This window comes from Sparus aurata, chromosome 16 (assembly GCF_900880675.1).
Source record: "Sparus aurata chromosome 16, fSpaAur1.1, whole genome shotgun sequence".
NCBI lineage: Eukaryota > Metazoa > Chordata > Actinopteri > Spariformes > Sparidae > Sparus > Sparus aurata.
In genome coordinates this window covers 4,504,680-4,523,498 of record NC_044202.1, presented here as the reverse complement: position 1 = coordinate 4,523,498, position 18,819 = coordinate 4,504,680, and the positions used below count along the sequence as shown (strand labels likewise).

General features: G+C 42.7%; 3 protein-coding genes across 3 annotated transcripts; all 3 read left to right on the top strand.

Annotated features, from left to right (window-relative positions):
* Positions 1 to 3,984: 3,984 nt before the first annotated feature.
* Positions 3,985 to 5,811, top strand: LOC115565948 (nanos homolog 1-like). Its single transcript, XM_030391640.1, has one exon. It carries the CDS (start codon positions 4,131 to 4,133, stop codon positions 4,806 to 4,808), a length of 678 nt encoding a protein of 225 aa, XP_030247500.1. The 5' UTR covers positions 3,985 to 4,130; the 3' UTR covers positions 4,809 to 5,811.
* A 3,038-nt stretch (positions 5,812 to 8,849) lies between these two features.
* Positions 8,850 to 12,235, top strand: neff2 (neuronal intermediate filament family member 2). Its single transcript, XM_030391639.1, has 3 exons — positions 8,850 to 10,013; positions 10,596 to 10,720; positions 11,059 to 12,235. The coding sequence occupies exons 1-3, from the start codon at positions 9,006 to 9,008 to the stop codon at positions 11,114 to 11,116; spliced, it is 1,191 nt and encodes a 396-aa protein (XP_030247499.1). The 5' UTR covers positions 8,850 to 9,005; the 3' UTR covers positions 11,117 to 12,235.
* Positions 12,236 to 15,162: 2,927 nt separating this feature from the next.
* On the top strand, positions 15,163 to 17,685 carry mrps26 (mitochondrial ribosomal protein S26). Its single transcript, XM_030391641.1, has 4 exons — positions 15,163 to 15,534; positions 16,649 to 16,795; positions 16,916 to 17,039; positions 17,199 to 17,685. The coding sequence occupies exons 1-4, from the start codon at positions 15,314 to 15,316 to the stop codon at positions 17,328 to 17,330; spliced, it is 624 nt and encodes a 207-aa protein (XP_030247501.1). The 5' UTR covers positions 15,163 to 15,313; the 3' UTR covers positions 17,331 to 17,685.
* The last annotated feature ends 1,134 nt before the right edge of the window (positions 17,686 to 18,819 follow it).

Sequence of the window (18,819 nt, the reverse complement as noted above, 5' to 3'; positions counted from 1 at the left end):
CTTTTCGTGGGATTTGTCAACAGTAAGAACATCTACAGTATCATCAGACTCAAGTTTTCCAACACAAGCTGTGTGTATTAGGTGTGTTAATTGCGTAAACTATTATAAACCTCTGCAGGGTGAAGCTGTGTTTAGATGGAACCAACGTCCTGATGATCTTTTACGTATTTGTTGTCTTTTAATCTAAACTGAAAACTGTTTCCTCGTTTTCTCTCGACTGCACTTCCTTTATTAAACCTGTGCTGCACCGTAGCTACATTAGAACTGTCTATTATTTCGGTTTCATTACCCTTTAAGCATCATTTTACGTGTTTTAAATCCCCTTTTGCCTCCTCGACAGCACTTTCAGAGTCGCCCTCTGCACACGAACTCGCCTCGACTCCTATTATCACGCCTGAAACCTCTCTGTAAGATCAGCTCGACCCCTTTTTTTCAACACGACGGTCCTCCAGATGAAACTCTTCAAAATGCAAAAGTGAACGTACTTTATATTCATTATCAATACTTTCCTTTGTTGCCGCCCCACACGTTTTGCATTGAGAGCCATACAGGCACCCTGAAGCAGCGGAGCCACATGTCAGATTGGCCCCCGTGCAATTTATCTATTGTGATTTGGCAGCCATTCATCTTTTAAATGCTCTCTCATGATTTCCTTTGTGCGCGCAGGAGCCGGAGGTGACCTTGAAAGTGGACCATGTGGTGTATTCTGATGATAATATATTCCCACATACAAGAAACTGTCTCACTAACATGATTTTCTTTATGCTTTATGCCGTCCACACTCGCCGGGGAAACTGTAAGGGCGGCAGCCGATGCGTTCGCAGGGCCATTCAAATAGTAGACACACTTTTTTTTAAGGGCGATTTCAGCAAGATTGAAAGTCGAATTCAATCCTCTTTCAACACCGAACACAGGTCTCTTACTTTAGCATTCTTATAGATTTACAACATCCGCAATCACACAAACATTCTTACTATAATATAATATAACGACTATATCCAATATGTTGAGGAAAAGCCCCACAAATGTTTTCTGTTCCAGATGAACGCCTTAATTGGTTCCCAGTCTGATTTTCTTTTAGAAAATGTTAAAAGAAACCACAAAAAAACGAGTTGAACATCAGATTTACACTGAATCAAAGAACATATTATTCAAATGAGAGTCGTTTTGAATCCGGCGGTACAAAAGCATTTGATATCAGTCTTTGTGGTTTTTGAGATACACCCAATCTGCTGATTACTTTAACTATTAATGAATGGAGTTTCTGAGTCTGTAAAATGTCAGAAATTGTGAAAAATACTCAAAGTGACGTCTTCAAATTGCCTCCTTTGTCCAACTAACAGTCGAAAAAACCCCCGAACAGTCTTCATTTACTGTCATAAGTGAAGAAGAAAAGCCGCAAATTCTCACATTTAAGAAGCCGAAACCAGGAAACGTTTGACACTCTTGTTTGAAAAATTACTGAAAGGATGAATTGATTAACGGAGCAGTTGGCAACTCATTTTCTTCCCACTGACTAATTGATCAGTCAACTAATCGCTGCGGCTCACAGTGCGACGTGTATATTCAGTCGTTGGTCGCGAGGCGTTACTCATTTTTATTATTATCGCACTTTCCCAGAAACACTGGTAGAAATGCGCGTTCCTATGATACCTGCTGAGTTTGTCTCAAGCACCTGAAGTGGTCGCCAGTTTGTGCACGAGCTAACGCTAAAGTTGCTGTCGTTTGTAAATGCTAGCTGTCTTTTAATGTCGTAAAAGGAATCCTCGAGACATTAAGATGTTAAAAAACACGCTTATAAAGATGTGATGAAGTCAAACCACAACATACAAAACTATGGATTTATAGGTGTTTGTGTCCATTCTCTGACAAAGCTGAATCATTTTCAGAGACTCCCTGTTAGTCTGTGAAAGACTGATATTGATTTTTTCCCCCATCAATAAACTCCCTCAGCACCGTGAAGACAAACCGGATCTGAGTTTTAAAATGTAAGACATGCAAATGACTTTTGCCTCAACTTTGACTGTCCTTAATATTTCACACGACTGTCTGACAAAAATAGTAACATGGTCATTGTCTCTCTTCTTCTTCTTCTTTTTTTTTTGGAGTCTGTCTTACTGAGCTCTGACCGACACACACACACACACACACACACACTCTCTGTTTTAATGCATATTAATGAAGTTAAACGGCCCACTGTAGAGAGGAGACAATGGAGCATGAGGATGGCTGGTTGTGAGCACAAAGCCGTGGACTCAGGGGAAGCAGTTGCAGGTGCAGAGAGGACACTGCAGCTTCACGTGGAGACGACTCACTATAGGTTCACCAGTGCAGGAAGGGATCCGATAATGTGCTCACATGCTTCATCTTGATGGTTTCTGGCATCGTTTTGTGTGTCGAGGGGTCTTTGTTGACACAGGAATCGTCTGTTAGCTCAACACGGAGGCCGGTGCGAGACGGTTCTCTCTCATTTTTAATGTTGATGACTGTTTTCCTCCTTCAATCTGCCCACAAATAACATGACGTCAGACTTTTCTTTGACTTTGTGCAACACGTACGGCGAAATCCAGTCCAACAGTTCAGGGTTGAGGCTGAAGGATGTGTCAAACCAAACAAAACACAGGACTTTCACCGAGGATATCGATGTCAATGTTGACTTAACTTGATGTCTGGAAGTGAACGGATGTTACACAAGTGTTTACTGCACCTACATCACATCTGACAAGTTGTTACAGACCTGGGATTTGTGTTTACGACACCAGTGTTGCACCCAGAAACTGTGACCAAGTCGCACAAGAGGGTATTTTCTACATCATGTTGGTTTAACGGATGTGACGTACGTAATGTTCTCTTTACTGAACCCAACCAGTGGTTCTGTTGACTGAACCATGACAACGAAGGACGAATGGATGACGCCAGAGGTCGCCTGACAATATTTAAACGTCAGATCTTTGTATCACTTCTTACGTCTGTAAGTTAAAAACCTTTTAAGACCTGCGTTTAAATTAAAGAACAGCTGTTTTCTAACATGCAAACTTTGGAAAAGGGTCAAAATTAGAGCTGAACAAATGATTTTCATTGTCGATTGATATGATGATTCGTTGTTTGGTCTATGAAATGTCTGAAAATCATGAAAATATCGATCATGGTGTCAGTAAGCGATATCGCGATATAATCCAGTGAGGATGTTTGGTCTTGTGCATCTTTTGTACATGAGTTTGTCTGGTCGCCTTTTCACAGGTCATCGCGTGTAATGCTTTCTTTCTGGACGATCTTTTTTAAAGTTACGGTTGAAGAGTCTCTCTCCACGGACAAACATTGATATTTTGAGTGTAATTTCTTATCCAAAGAGAAAAAACACACAGTAAACAAAGTCAAAGATGGATTTGACTGCTTCGAATTCCTATAAATATCATGATAATATCGTGATAATTTGTTTGGCGATGATAATTGTGTGGTTTAAATCTGATACGGTGACGGCCATACTTTCGATCAGTCCTCCAATGTCTTGTTTTGTCAACAGCAACAAAGATTTCTGTTTATCGTACAGAAACAACCACCCAGTTATCAAAATAGTCGGCAATCAATTTAATTGTTCAGTCGATTATTCAGTTTTTTGTCCACATCACCAGCACGGTTACTGGTTCAACCAGCTCCCAGGACAAGGGGTGGTGAGGCACGACAGACATGTGGGCCCATTTCTCTCCAGGTCTTCTTTAAATTCAAAAATGCACAAGCACAAACAGCCTGATAAATAATTATGAGGAGAAGGAAGCAAATTAGTCTCCCGGCCGACAGGATAAGTAATTCCGCTGTAGCACAAAGAGATAGTCTCTCAGTGATAATATTGTGGGAGGGGAAGTGATTTTCCCAGCTCAGTGACTCCTGCTCCGCTCCCTGGACCCTCCTCTGCCTCCACACACGGGTAATCAAGTTGAGGCAGGCCACGCCCCCCCCCCCCTCGGTTTTTATTCTGGGGGAATTTATCTGCGCCTACATGTTGAGCTGCGCCGCACACCGGACCCAGCAAGAGAAGAGAGTAGAGCACCTCCACAGACAACCCGATGCTGACATCCGAACCGCCTTTTCACTCCTGCGGATTCTAAAACTCTGCAGCTCCGAACTCCAGCATGGATTTTTTAGAGCGCGGCTACCTGGAAGCGCGTTCTCCTTACGATTACACCTTTAATTTTTGGAACGACTACCTCGGCCTGTCGACACTTGTCGCCAAAAACAAGAGCCCGTCCTGCAGCCCCAACTCGATCACCGAGTCCCTGAAAGCGACCCTGGGCTTGGAGGATGACTCCCCGGTTTGCTCCTGCGTAATTGGGCACGGCAGGGACGGCGACGGACACTTGGAGTGCTGCTGCGCGGCTCCTGGCTCCCCGCCGATCTCCATCTACGACCTCAAGGAGCGCATCTCGCTCCTCAGGCCGTACGAGCAACTCGCGGGTGACTCACAGCTGGCGGACAGAGATTCGCCCTCCTACAGGGGAAGCTTCGCCGGGCTCGACCTGCTCTCCATGGACAGGAGGCGCAAACAGACTCAGAGGGGCAAACCCGAGCCGAAGGTGTGCGTCTTCTGTCGGAATAACGGCGCGCCGGAGGAAGTTTACGGCACCCACATCCTGAAGACAGCGGACGGGAGGGTCCTGTGCCCCATCCTCCGGGCATACACCTGCCCCCTCTGCAGTGCCAACGGAGACAATGCGCACACCATCAAGTACTGCCCGCTGTCCAAAGACCAGGCGAGCCAGAGGATGGCAAAGGGAGGCAGAGCAGTGGGGAAGAGGCTGAAAATCTTCTAAAAAACAAGAGGAGCTGAATGAAGTTTGAGTTGCACTGTAAATTACTAGCGTGTGCCCCCCCATTTCATGCACAAGACAAGTCTGGAGAGAGATTTAAAGACTTTTTTTTTATTGACTTTGTTAGACGTGTCACAGCTTCATTTAGTCTCTCCTGTAACTCTATGGGCACATAGTTTACACCTGGACGCATTACGCGCAATATTCCCCCTCCTCCTCCTCCTCCTCCTCCTCTTCTCCTCTTCCTCCTCCTGCAGCAGAAGCAGCACTCTTAAATGACTTGGTGATCAAAAAAAAAAAAGAAAAAAAAGAAAAAAGAAAGAAAATGAACCAAAGTACTGTACAGATCGACCTGTGAATGACCAACCTTCATGCTGTAATCAGAAGTTGCCAGAACAAACACAAGCCCCTGCTCTGCTCTGCTCTCTGGGGGGGGTTCTTGAGATGCCAACATGAATGAATATGCAGCACTCCTGATATGAGATGAATGTTTTAAGTCCCATAACTTGGATGTGAGAAGATAAACTTCTTTATATCGAAGCACATTTTAGTTTTTTTTTCCCTCCTGAGATAAATGTTTTCTACCAAAGGAATAACACTTTTTGTACTGACACTTAGCTCTTGTTCCTCTTGTTTATATATATATAAATATATGTTGGATGTCTTATATTCTTTGCGTGACTCGGTGTGGATAGTATTTTGCAGATATCAACTGAATGTAAAGACGGCAGGAGGCGAGATGTGACATGCAGTTTCGCCTACAAGCTCCAAGCTTTCAGTTCCCTGTCATAATGTCAAAACACGCAGATGCTGAATTTGAACGTTTTCTTTCACCTGGTTTTCTTGTAAATTGTGTCAAAAAGGTGGGGTGGAAACTCAGCCCGACATTCCAAAGTCTTTATCTGTCAATAGAAAATGTTTTATGTACTTATTTTTACCTTATGTATCACTGGGGAGTATATTCACTGTAAATGACCCTCTGAATAAACATGTCATTTGCATTTTTTTCGGCCGAAAAACTGATTGAATGTGACGCGAAATCGCTCACGTCGTCGCGATGGAGGGTGTCACAGCTCATTTTGTCACACATAACTGAATAAGCACTTTCACACACACACAAAAACAAACATCTGCAACAGTCGCACTGACACGAGGTGCACATCTGCCACCCAGTGTTCAAAACCTTCAACGACAACATCCCCTGCAGGAAAGATCTCCACCAGACTCAGAAACAGTAAGAACTCGGTTGTTTGATCAGGATCAGAGCTGCAACTCAGGATTATTTTGTAGAAAGTGTGAGAAAATGGTGAAAAATGGAGACCTGTGGTTTGAGATGACGTCCTTAAATGTCTTGTTTTGTCCACAACTCAAAGAAATTCAGTTTACAGAGACAAACCAGAAACTATTCACATTTAAGAAGCTGGAATAAGAACATTTTGGACTTTTTCTCATGAAAAAATGACTCAAATCAATCAATCAAGTATTACAAAAGTTGGTGACTAGTTTGTGCAACTCTTACAAAGATGATATTTTATGATTCATGATGGATTGGTCTTGGATATTAGTCCCGACATGTGTAAACTTGGCTAAAATGGGACAAACAACTTGAGAGAAACCTTCCTTCTCAATGCCAGAAATCAAAAACAGCTCAGTTACTTTGTCGTACATCTGCACGTCTGTGATATAGTTGCAAGTTTTCTTCTAACACCAAGTCTTCATGCAGCACTGTCATCAATCAGTCACAGACCTTCTAGCATGAAACGACAACTGGTGGACGTATTTGGTTTGAGTTTGTGATGATAGTTCTAGATTAAACCTTTCAAAATAAGATCTCTGGATTCCTGTGCGTTTATGTAGAAGGGATTCTTTTCATACACTGAAGAGTTTGAGGTGCGATTGTGCCACCTAGTGTTCAAAATCTTCAATGACAACATCTCCTGCAGGAAAGATCTCCACCAGACTCAGAAGTAGAAAGCAGTCGAGCTGCAACTAATCAAAAACTTCACTGTTGATTATTCTGACGATGATTTTTGCGATTAATTGATGAGTTGTTGGGTCGAGAATCTGTTGTTTTGTCCACAATTCAAAGAAATTCAGTTTACCGTTAGAGAGCAGGGAAGAAACCAGAAACTATTCACATTTAAGAAGCTGGAATCAGAGATTTTTTTACTTGCTATACTTCAAATCACTCAGGCGGATTCATCTATTATTAAAATACCATGTGCTAAGTTTTCTGCTGGTTTTAATGACTTATGATGGGCTGGTCTTCTGCCATATGAGACGAGATTAGGAAGGTGTTTTGAAATCAGCTCCGATCTCAAACTTTTCGGCTTGTCCTGATGTACAAAACCTCGTCTATTCGGGACAAAACTTGTGAAAAACCTTCCAACTCAATGCCAGAAATTAAAAACTGCTCAGTTAGCTTGTAGCCAAAGATCTCTGCGTGTTGCACGTTAATAAGTTGTTTACTTACAATATCAAATTCAAGCATCCAGGAGAGACTACCATTCTAAGTGTCAAGGAGAGTTTCTTTCTTCCCCGTGTAACAAAACTGTTGAGTCAACTCAACTGTCTCTTTAAATGCCGAGCAATCAATGAGCGTCATTGACCTCTTTTGGTCATAAATAGAACTGAGAGCATCTCCCTCTACAACAGCCTTCAGATCTAACTGACACAATAATGAATAATAGTCTTTACCATCGCGAGGAGTCGTCCTGCTGATTACATCACAGGCGTTTTATCTTTTGGTTTGTCTGTGAGGAAGATTTCAGTTTGAAATGGTTTAATGGTGTCACCTACTGGCAAAATCATGCTTCTTTATTGGCCTTTTAGGCTTGAAATCAACACTTCCTCACCTTTATAGCTGAGGTGCGATGATGGAAATACTTCTCTATAGCACCATACTTTATTTACCAGATGTTTAAGCATTTCTCGCCTTTATAAGGTGTTAATTTTCATGTACTTGCTATTTGTGCAATTAACAAAAGATTTTGTTCCCGGACATCATTTTTAGCAGCTTGTGAATGATCGAACTTCACTCTGCTGATCAACGCTCTAAAATCTTAATTATTTACCTTTAAAGTTGTTTTGTTTTTGATTTATCTGCAGGGATCAGATAAATAAAAGGTCAAAAAGTGACCCCGAACACTGTCCTACAGCTGCCACCAGTCTGAAAGCATCGGTCACTCGATCCGTGTCCTTGAGCAGAAATCTGAATCTTGTCCTGAATCGCAACACCGGCGTGATGCCTCCTTTACAACAAACACTGAGGGTGATTTACAGGTACCCTCTGACTCATCTCAGGGTGTTAAACAGCAGGAGTGTTTCATCCGTGTCAGCAGACACAGATAGCACTTTCTTCTTCGGTGGTGTCTCCCACGCACACTGTGACTCATCAATTTGGAAATCTAAGTAGATCGAATAAACACGTCGAAGGATACGACAGCTGTGATGTCCAACTCTCAGGAAAGGCTTTTGACATCGGTGCTTGTGGGCTAATGTCGGATTATTTAATCGCCATTCATTATTCAGTTAAAGCAGCAGGCTGGCTGGAAACACGTCAATATATTTAAGCACCGGGCAAATTAATTTGTTGTCTTCTATGGCATTAAAACCTTTAAGTGCCTGGCTTTTAGAGTGCATGCCCTGCTCACTTCACTACAACTGGGCTGTGGAAAACACTTTGTTTCAAGTCATTTCCACGAGGTCTGACCCAGTGTTTTCACTCTACTAACGTGGATGTTGTCGTTGATCAGAGGATGCACCTGAGCCGTCGTTAAAGGAGAATAAAATATGCATTCAGAGGTGCACGGAGTAATGAGAGTGATTAACTGAGATGTCATTTGAGGGGAAGATTAAAAGAAAACCTGCTCTACCACATGGCGCTCTGCCTGCCTTGGCTGAGAGTGATTCTGAAAACCAACCTGCTCTCTCCTCACTGCAGCAGTCTGCTATTGGCCTGGAGGATGCTGACAGCTCTGATGTTCCTCCGTGGCGGAGGGAGGGGGGGGCCAGCCTCTCTCTATAAAAGCCGGGGATCTGCAGCATCACCGAGCTGGTGCAGTGCAAAACGCTCGCTCATCCTCACCGATGGTGTGCAGAACAAGGGGGACATAAAAAAAAAAAAACCTTCTGAAACTTTAAAACATCCATCCTTTTCTTAAACAAACAAAAAAAAAAATCCACAACAAAAAATTCATCATGAGCTACGATTCCTACATCTCCTACCGCCGTCCTTGGGACAGCTACCGAGGCTCCCAGACCTCCTACAAATCCTCCATGTCTTCCTCGCTCTTCTCCACTCCTCGAGCTCCTCCGTCCGGGAAGAGGATCCTGAGGCTGGCCTCCTCTTCCCTGCCCGATGGGTCAGAACGGATGGACCTGGCTCAGGCCAGCTCCATCAACACAGAGCTGCTCGGTCTGCGCTCCCAGGAGAGGGAACAGCTGGTGGGTCTTAACGACCGCTTCGCCACCTACATCGAGAAGGTGAGGCACCTGGAGCTGCAGAACCGGGCCCTGCTGGCCGAGCTGGAGGCGCTGAGGAGGCGGCAGAACGACCCATCCCGTCTGCAGACGCTCTACGAGGGCCAGGCGCGGAGTCTGAGGGCCATGATAGACTCGGAGAACGGGGAGAAGATGCGGATGGAGGCAGAGAGAGACTACCTGCGTGACGTGTACGAGCAGATGAAAGAGCGCTACGAGGAGGAGACGAGGAGGCGACTGGATGCTGAGGAGACCCTGCAGAGGGCCAAGGAGGAGGCCAGCAGGGCCGTGCTCTCCAACTGTGACATCGAGGCCAGCGTGGTGTCTCTGTGCGACGAGATGGTGTTCCTGAAGAAGGTCTTCGCCGAGGAGCAGGCCGAGCTGCAGGCTCAGCTGCAGGTGGCTAACATCAGCGTGGATGTGGAGGTGTCCCGGCCCGACCTCTCCACCGCCCTGCGAGACATCCGGGCCCAGTACGAGCGGCTGGCCAACAAGAACATGCAGGCCGCCGAGGACTGGTACAAGAGCAAGTTCGCAAGCGTGGCGGAGATGGCCAGCAAAAACAACGAGGCCGTGCACGCCATCCGGGAGGAGACCTTGGAGTACCGGAGGCTGCTTCAGTCCCGCTCGTCCGAGATCGAAGCTCTGCGGAACGTCATCGACTCCTTAAACAAGCAGCTGGAGGATCTGGAGGAGACGCAGGCCAAAGAGGTGGCAAAGTACCAGGTGAATGGGGGATATCTGGATCCCGATCTGCATGAACATCCACCCTGTGAGGGATCTAATGTGTGGGACCCGGTGTGGTTATTTGCACATTTGATCTAAGTATTCTGCTTTCAGATCAGAATCTTCTTACTTTTGCTTTTTAACAGCCCTTCTCTGTCCAACAGGCGAACAGGGAAAAGCGACAGGACAGATAAAAAGATGTGTGTACAGGTCATCATGATAAGACACAGAGATATGATGGGATAATGAAGAGTTAAAAAAAAAAAAAGGCAGGAGGAAGCCTTGCTTCTTCTTTTTGAAGATGTAAATGTAAATCTGTTCTCTGCAGCAGCTACACCCTCCCCATCTGTAGTACTCAGCAGGAAATGAAGACAGGCTCACAGCAGAGGTGAAAATCTGCAAGGTTACTGTCCGAATAAACCGAGAGGGAACAACCAAACTACAGCAAGAAAAGACAACAAATGTCACTTTAACTGACCCCTTTCCAATCATTTAGAATGATTTTAAAGGTAATTTCTTCAGGCACCGGGCTGGTCTTCTTGATATTTGATAACGAACGGCTGTGTTTGTCTCCATTCATAGATAAGGATAAGCGAGCTGGAGCAGGACATCGCCGACGCCAAGCAGGAGATGACGCGCTACCTGAGAGAGTACCAAGACCTTCTCAATGTGAAGATGGCCCTTGACATTGAAATCGCTGCGTACAGGTGAGATCTTTGTCTGCCAATCTCCGGCCCGGGCAATATGTCGTTGGTATATCAGACTATACATCGTCTTAGATTATAGCTGTTAGTCTTTTCCTGGTTTTAAAGGCCGTGTTACAATAACGCGATGTGATTTTTCTGAACTCTCCAAGACTGTTTATCCACATTACTGATGATTATTTATCGGAAACCTCGCAAACGCTTGTGATTTTACGACGTCCTCTGGCGCAACATGTTTAAAAAGGCCTTGTTTGGTTTATTTTCAATCTCATTTCACACTTTTACTGCAAAAATAGGCAAAAGAATGCACAGTAAACATCCGCTTCCTTCTTCTTTTGCAGAAAACTCCTGGAGGGGGAAGAGATCCGACTGGCTTACCCTTCCCTTCCCGGCCACTAAAAAACCTAAATGCCACCAGCCTGGCATAAACCTGAATTCTTCATCCCCTTTTCTGATCTCCCCCTCACCTGATCATCACTCCTCTCCCTCCCTCCCTCCCTCATTTCTTTTACATCCCTCCCCTCTTTCATATTCCCCCCCCCTGCCCCCCCCCAAAAAAATACTCTTTCATTTACTCCAAACCAAAGCTCATCGTTCTCAAGACAGATGCGCCCTTGTGCTAAACAAGAGGTCCACCAGAAGTCCCCCTTCTTCTACACACGATATGACACCACACATCACGAAGACGGCAAACTGTAAAAATGCAGAGTGGCTGCACTGCGTTAGTTACGTAGCTATATATCGGACAGCAATATTGCTTTGGCTGAGTTCCTTTTTTTCCGTCTCACATGCTTAAAGTCCAAGCAGCAGAGTAACTATTCGACTCTCCTAAAACCTCGTTGTGCAAACATTTGACCAATTGTTTGTGAAGGAGGACAAAGAAAATCCCCTCTATGCCTCGACTGCTCGGACTTTAGCTGTGGTTACAAACCGATGCAAGAAAACCTGCAGGATTAACCGACCGGGGAACTCTACCAATCGATTATGCACTGTCGTGCACCCCTGGTTCTGTAGTAGACAGTGAACCAGTAACCTTAAAACATTTAATTTTCACTATATTAAAGTCTCATTTTTGTCCGTTTTAGTTATTCTTCCTCTGCATTTACGTCTGTAATTCCACAAGTTTGGGTTGGTTTAAGAATCAGAGTGAGTTTTTTTCCTATTTGGCCGGTTGTTTAAATTCTCCAATTTCCAACAAACCCGTCTTTTTCTTGCATCGCCGTCTGGACATGTAAATGCTGTGGAAGACTAATTGTTACTGGTTTTCTCCTAATATTCATGCAGCGCGTCTGCGTTAGATTTTTGTTGTTTTTTTTTCCTGTTCTGTGAGTCCATTCGAAGCTAAACGACGACACTGAAAGATAACCGCAGGAGCTCCTCGTCTGTTTGTCTGCTGGTGTTAGATCCTCAATGGTGCTTTTACATCCGTGAAACTAATACAACGTCTGCACCATTACGCTCGGTCACGTACCTGTAACAGCCGGCAACAAGCTGAATAAACATATAACTGACCTGCAAATCGGTTCACGTCTTGTGTTTTTCTTTTGACCTTGTTGCAGCGTTGTGTCTCAGTTATTTACCTGGGTGTTACCTCATTTAAACCAATCAGCAAATGAGTATTTACATATTTAATCAAGGTGCAAATGTAGAAAATACGCAGAGATGTTCATTTGACGTCAACAGCAGCCTCATTTTAGCCTTTCTATCATAAAAAATATGTTTTAAAGAGGCCATTCAGGCAAAAGCAGACAAATTCACTCAATTAATTACACAGTTGTGTTAAATATCTGTGTGTTTTAAAATCCCTTCATTGTAAAATTAGCTCTGATTAATTAAATTTACTCATAATGACCCAAATTCCAATTCCAGCGCTCTTCTTACCACATGATGTACAAACACCTGCCACCAAGTATAGCTAAAGACTTATAACAAGAAATATACAATTTTAAAGGAAGCTTTAAAAAGTTCAGCTGGAATTTATACACATAAATTGTTAAAGCAGTGGTTCGTAGTGACAAATTAAAGGAGTTTAACATCTGTGACTGAGAAAAGAAAATATTTTCTACAAGATGTTTGTGACTTGTGAGTTGTCTGAGTATCGAGGGTGCTGCTATTAAACATTTTCCTTCTGAGATGCTGTTATAACGAAAGCAAAAACAGCCTTCACAGACTTACTTACAGCTCTCAAAGTCACGGGAGCGACACACAGCGGCACTGCACCATTTCCCATCATCCCGAGTTCCTGGCAAGCGGACGGTCGCTGTAATGTGTTGGTGCCTTGCCTCAGCAGGATCATCAGTCACCAGGCTGACACACCACAGCATCCCACTGAACCCTGAAGGAAACACAGAAACACACACACACACACAAAGAAAAATGCAGCTTTTATATGGTTGTGAGTGTAAAACAACAGTTCAGCATAAATGATATGAAGTGTTATGTTGTGTCATTGTCTGGTTTTTAAGAGCCAGCTGGTCTCTGTTGTTGAGAACATCAATCACAACGAAGTAATTAGAAGTATTCTCACTGCTTAAATGTAATCTATTCTTTATGCTCTACTGATTTATAGAGTGTGTTAAAGAATGACTCAGTCTGGTTTTTATTGAGACAATAATTAGAGTAACCTGTCACCTGCTTTTCTTTTAAATTGTACTAAAGTATTGGTGAAATGGTTGCTACAATACTTGATTCTTACCTCCGTTTGTTGGTTTATAAGCAAGATTATACAAAAACTACAAAACGGATTTCTATGAAACTTGGCTGGAGGATGGGTCATGGCCCAAAATAGACCCCATTAACTTTTGGTTCTGGCTAAAGGAACATATTCAGGATTTCTTTCTCACTTTCTTCTTCATTTAAAAAAAAAATTTAATTAATTTCTCAGGGAATAATGCATTAGAAGAAATTAAGCGTATTTAGGTGGCTGGTATCTAAATTAGCACAAAGTTCACCTTTGCCAGTTTGGCAAAAAAAAGTACCTCATATAATTCATGCAAGTAGTCTAGGAAGTACTAAGTTCAGCAGTTTATGTATCTTGGACTACTACTTCTTTTTCTCATGTCGTCCTTTACTTTGAAATCCGGAAGGATACCTTCAATTTATTACTGGGAATAATTACTGTAAAAGTATCGTATGTTTCCCGGGTCTGATTGTGAGACTGCAGTCTGACCCAAACTCACATCCAGCAGCTCTTCAGATTTCATTACGATTAAAGTAAATGTTTGTGCATTTCCGTGTTGTATCGAGCTCAGTTTCCTTGTCGAAGTTTGTTTCCCCTGGTCCCGCCCAGGGGCGGTTCTGGGGGGGGTGGGGGGCAACAGGGGCCAGTGCCCCCGTAACTCCGAGTCTGGACCCCCCTGTGGCCCCCCCCGACAGGGAGTCTGCATCAATAATACAATGACAGATTTCTTCCCTGAAGGGAAAGGCAGAAATAAAGTGTCTTAGCAGTTTCCTACCCAATGAAAAAATGCTGAAATTGTAAACACTGTTTTGTCTGAATGAGGGATTTAGGTTTTTTCCGGGTTGTATGTGCCCCCTAACAAAAAAGGCCCCACCCTGGCCCCCCTATTAAAACTGGTCTAGAACCGCCACTGCGCCCCGAAGGGCGAAGGAAGCGCGCGTTCAAGAAAAGCTCGCCCCCGAGCTGTTGTACTCGTACCACAGAGGCACTGTGGAGAGAGCTAAGGTTCAAAACTGACTTTTTTAAGCGAGTTTTATCTGAGGATGTTGTACTGTAGACGTGAAATCCAAATTTCATGACTGTTAGTTATATTTTTAAACTGGGACAACAGCACATGTTTGTGTTTTTATGTCTTTATTAACACAACCAACTACTGTTATTTCTATTAATAAAAAATATTATATTTGTCAGAGACTTTTCATTTCGAATATTGTGAACTTTTGGAAAAAAATGTGCTCATTCATTTATAGGCAAATAGAAATCGCTATTTTATCATATTTGTCTTAAATCCAGTTCCATTATAGCAGATAAAGCACATCCTGACAGCGTGGAATATTACTGTCAGATACTGTTCCCCCTCTGCTCAATATGAAAGGAGGCTCACACATCTTTCAAATTCATACTCCTGACTTCTTTCCCCACAACAGATAAGTCCTGTGATTTTCAGGCTGATATCATTAAATTTGACCATTTAAACAAGGGGAACGCATCCCTCCTATAAGTTATATATTAAACCCTACCCAACAAGTTGCAAATGAAAACATCTTTCACTACTCAGGCTATTATCTCTGAAAAATCTCAAAAAATACAAAAGAAATCATCTTGTCCTCACAAATGTTGCCCTCTTTCAAATACTATTTTTCTGACAGACGATCTGACAAACTTTTGCCTCAACTGTGGGGAGGAAAATGTAGATGGCGATGACGTCACGCACTCGAGCTCATGCGTGGTGACGCACACCGGAAAAGGCGGGGCTTCTGCTTATTTTCCCTTCCGCCGTGCAAAGTTCACCAACATGGCCGCCTCCTTGCGCCGATAGCATTTCTGTCTCCAATGTGAACTTAAGGCGCACGTTTCAGAAACAAATGCTATAGTTAGCTGTCATTAGGAATTTGTTACCGTACTCTTTCGCCGACATGTTCCAGGTGATCGGCGGCAGGAGCGTCCAGGCGGCCCGGCTCCTCGCGCCCAGGAGCGCCGTTCTCGTGGAGGCTGTCCGGGGCAGAAAGTCCCGCAACGACCCGGTGGCCAAGTCCAAACAGGGGCGAATCAAAACGCCTCCTCCGGTCGATCCGGTGGAGATGGTCGTCCTGAATGAGAGATACTCGCAGTACCAGCTGATCATGAGGGCGCTTCGGTGCGTTTAATTACCAATATAACATAATGTGGTTAATATAGGACGTGTCTGATGCGTTAACAGGTCATCTGGTGTTGCGGGAAATTATGGTTTCTTGCTCAAAATCTGTCCTCCTGACAATTATTGTGGCGATAGAGATTTATTGTCACCTCAACTCTGATCCCATAAAGCTGCTACATTTACTAACATGTGTTGCAAAATGTCAAGTATTGTGCCACTGTGCCATTTTAATTGCTTGTATTTAGTTTTACAATTTTCATGATTTTGCATTCCCTAATAGTCAGAATTCTGACTTTAAAGTCAGAATTCTGACTTTAAAGTCAGAATTCTGAGATTAAAGTCAGAATTCTGAGAAAAAAGTCAGAATTCTGACTTTAATCTCAGAATTCTGAGAAAAAAGTCAGAATTCTGAGAAAAAAGTCAGAATTCTGACTTTAAAGTCAGAATTCTGAGATTAAAGTCAGAATTCTGAGATTAAAGTCAGAATTCTGAGATTAAAGTCAGAATTCTGACTTTAAAGTCAGAATTCTGAGAATAAAGTCAGAAGTCTGCACATGTAAAAAAATTTTGAGTTCTGACTTTAATCTCAGAATTCTGAGAAAAAAGTCAGAATTCTGACTTTAATCTCAGAATTCTGACTTTAATCTCAGAATTCTGACTTTAATCTCAGAATTCGGAATTCTGACTTTAATCTCAGAATTCTGACTTTTTTCTCAGAATTCTGACTTTGAAGTCAGAACTACAAAAAAAATTCACATGTGGCCCTAATCCTCTTCCGTATAAGTCAATATTATGTTTAAGTGTGTAATTTTATCATTTGCAACAAACCTTTATGTGTTAGGCAGTTAAATAATACAATTGTTATCCATCAAATTAACTAGAAAAACTAGAATAGAAATGATTTATTTTATTTATTAAATATTATATAATAAAGTAGAACTATGTACATGTTTAATACACTAATATGATAGAATTCTACCATAGATAAGCAAGTGTAGTGTAATACTGTGGTATAACTTGCTGCAACCCTTTAATCATATTGATTCTGATTTGACAGAAGTTAATTTTTAATTTTAAATTTTTTATTAAATCTTCTTTCCTCCATCTTTGCCAGCCTGGAATTTAAAGAGGAGGTGCTCCGAAAGAAGTACGAGCAGGAGACAGGCTCCCTGGCCGAGGAGCGGGCGAGGCTGGAAGCGGAGGAGCATCGTGCTCTCATGGCGTGGAACAACGAGGAGAACCTCCGCTTGCTCAAACTCCGGTAGGTAGAATCTCAAAATGACGACGTGAAGAATAAAAACCTAATTTAAAGACACGCTGAAAATAAAGGATTTTGTCCCATCCTCAAAGTGTTCGCTCAACTGCGTCTCTAACTTTTCAGGACACTGAGGATCCAGCAGGCAAAGGAGGAAGCCGAGCGCAAGGAGCTGGAAGCTGCCATCAAGCGTGAAGAAAAACAGCAAGAATTCCTCAAAGAAAAGGAGAGGGAAATTCTGCAGCTGCAGGTAAGATTCTCTCAATCTGAGTTTATGTTCTTTCTGTTTTCTCATTTCAAACTGACGTGGAAAAATGCCCCTTTTTTAAATTTCTACTTCCAAAGCTACTTTTGCCTGTTTTTTAAATCTGTTTTTCCATAAATAACTTCACACATTCAATCTTTGCAGGAGGATGCAAAGAACTTCATCACCTTGGAGAACTTGGACCAGCGAATAGAAGAAGCTCTGGACAATCCAAAGAACTACAACTTTGCCATCGACAAAGAAGGACGAGTTGTTAAACAGACGGTGCTGCAGTGAAACGTCTCTCTCAGAAGACAGCGGGACTGCGACCCGAGTTCAGTCTCATCAAACCTGGATTTTCTTCAAACGAGAACGTTATCGTACCTGATTAACCAAGAAATATCTGAGGCGTTTCCTTCAGCTGATAACTTCTCGCATCGTCATAAAAATATGAGCTTGAGTTGAGAATGAGACCATGTTTCTGTTTGTACCTGGATATGTGATGGACAGTTTAAACACACAAGGTCACTCTGCCTTTATTTTCCATGTTCCTGTTTTATTTTCGTCCTTATTTGGGTTCTGTACCTGATCATTACTGTCTTCTCATGATATGTATGTAAGTAAATTAACGTTTATTGGAGTTTCCGCTGAACTAGTCTGAGATCCCTTTATTTTCTTTACCTATAAATATTAACACTCCACTTTGTGATGGTTAGAAATGCTAAAAAACTGAAAAGGGAGCTTAATTAGACTTAATTTTCACAACATTGTGGCAGACTTAAAGAGCTTAGACTTAGAAAAGAAGTGAGTGGAGACCATGGTGGGTTCTGAAGTCTTATGAGAGGGTTTTTTCACATTACATCACATCCTTCAGTCCTGCATTTGAAGCTGCTGCCCTGTAGGAGGCGCCGTGTGCAGCTCTCCTCACTGTCATCCGTGTTTGCTGTCACAGGTATTACAGCAGCTCATGTATGACAACGTGCCGCTGCAGCAGTGTAATCCTCTTCCCGTCAGTTAAAGCTTTCAGGTTGATGGGATGATGATGATGGTCGGACAGGAAGGTTTCAAGAGAAACTCAGGCGTCCTGCAGCAGCTTCAGTGTGAAGATAAACAACACCACCCGGCTGTCTTGGCTTCAACGTGGTTAAAGAACAGCAGTTTTTCTTTGAAACATATTCATTTGTACCTTCATGTTCATCCTGTATTGACAGAAAGTTTACAAAATGACCAGGAATATATACATTTTAGACTTTTGCACAAACCACAGTAAAAAGTCCACCCTTTTGGAAATATTCTTCATATTTACAGTATCTCTTCAAAAATATAATGAATTTTAATCATAGGTTTGGAGAAGAATGCAAGTTATAACCTACAGCTACTTTGATGACCCATAAATTCAATCACTGAAGTTGATTTTCAAAGCAGAAATGACAAACTTGGTGGTTTCAGCGTCTTCAGTGTGATGATTTTCTGCTTTTCTCCATTTTAGGATCTTGTCACCTGAATATTTGAGTTTTTTGAGTGCCAGTGTTGCACAAAAAACCAAACATTTGAGGATTATACCTTCAGATAAACACTACAGGAGCATGATATTACAGTTGATGTGTTCTGACTGCAGTGTTCAACATTATAGGACGTGATTTGAGTTGTTGTGATTGCAGTGAGCACGTTTTAATGTGATTGGTGACTGAGGTTGACGGGATTGTTCGACACTGGCAGCACAGGTTGGGGATTAGAGGTGACACGACGGAGCTGACTGAGATTAGCAGCTGTTCTCGCAGCTCAG

What these genes read in the sequence shown, in the direction of transcription:
- LOC115565948 (XM_030391640.1), top strand. Translation starts at nt 4,131, where the DNA reads ATGGATTTTTTAGAGCGCGGCTACCTGGAAGCGCGTTCTCCTTACGAT.
- neff2 (XM_030391639.1), top strand. Translation starts at nt 9,006, where the DNA reads ATGAGCTACGATTCCTACATCTCCTACCGCCGTCCTTGGGACAGCTAC. An exon ending in AAGAGGTGGCAAAGTACCAG is followed by an intron (nt 10,014 to 10,595) that starts GTGAATGGGGGA and finishes CTCCATTCATAG; the next exon opens with ATAAGGATAAGCGAGCTGGA. An exon ending in ATTGAAATCGCTGCGTACAG is followed by an intron (nt 10,721 to 11,058) that starts GTGAGATCTTTG and finishes CTTCTTTTGCAG; the next exon opens with AAAACTCCTGGAGGGGGAAG.
- mrps26 (XM_030391641.1), top strand. Translation starts at nt 15,314, where the DNA reads ATGTTCCAGGTGATCGGCGGCAGGAGCGTCCAGGCGGCCCGGCTCCTC. An exon ending in CTCCGCTTGCTCAAACTCCG is followed by an intron (nt 16,796 to 16,915) that starts GTAGGTAGAATC and finishes CTAACTTTTCAG; the next exon opens with GACACTGAGGATCCAGCAGG. An exon ending in GGGAAATTCTGCAGCTGCAG is followed by an intron (nt 17,040 to 17,198) that starts GTAAGATTCTCT and finishes CAATCTTTGCAG; the next exon opens with GAGGATGCAAAGAACTTCAT.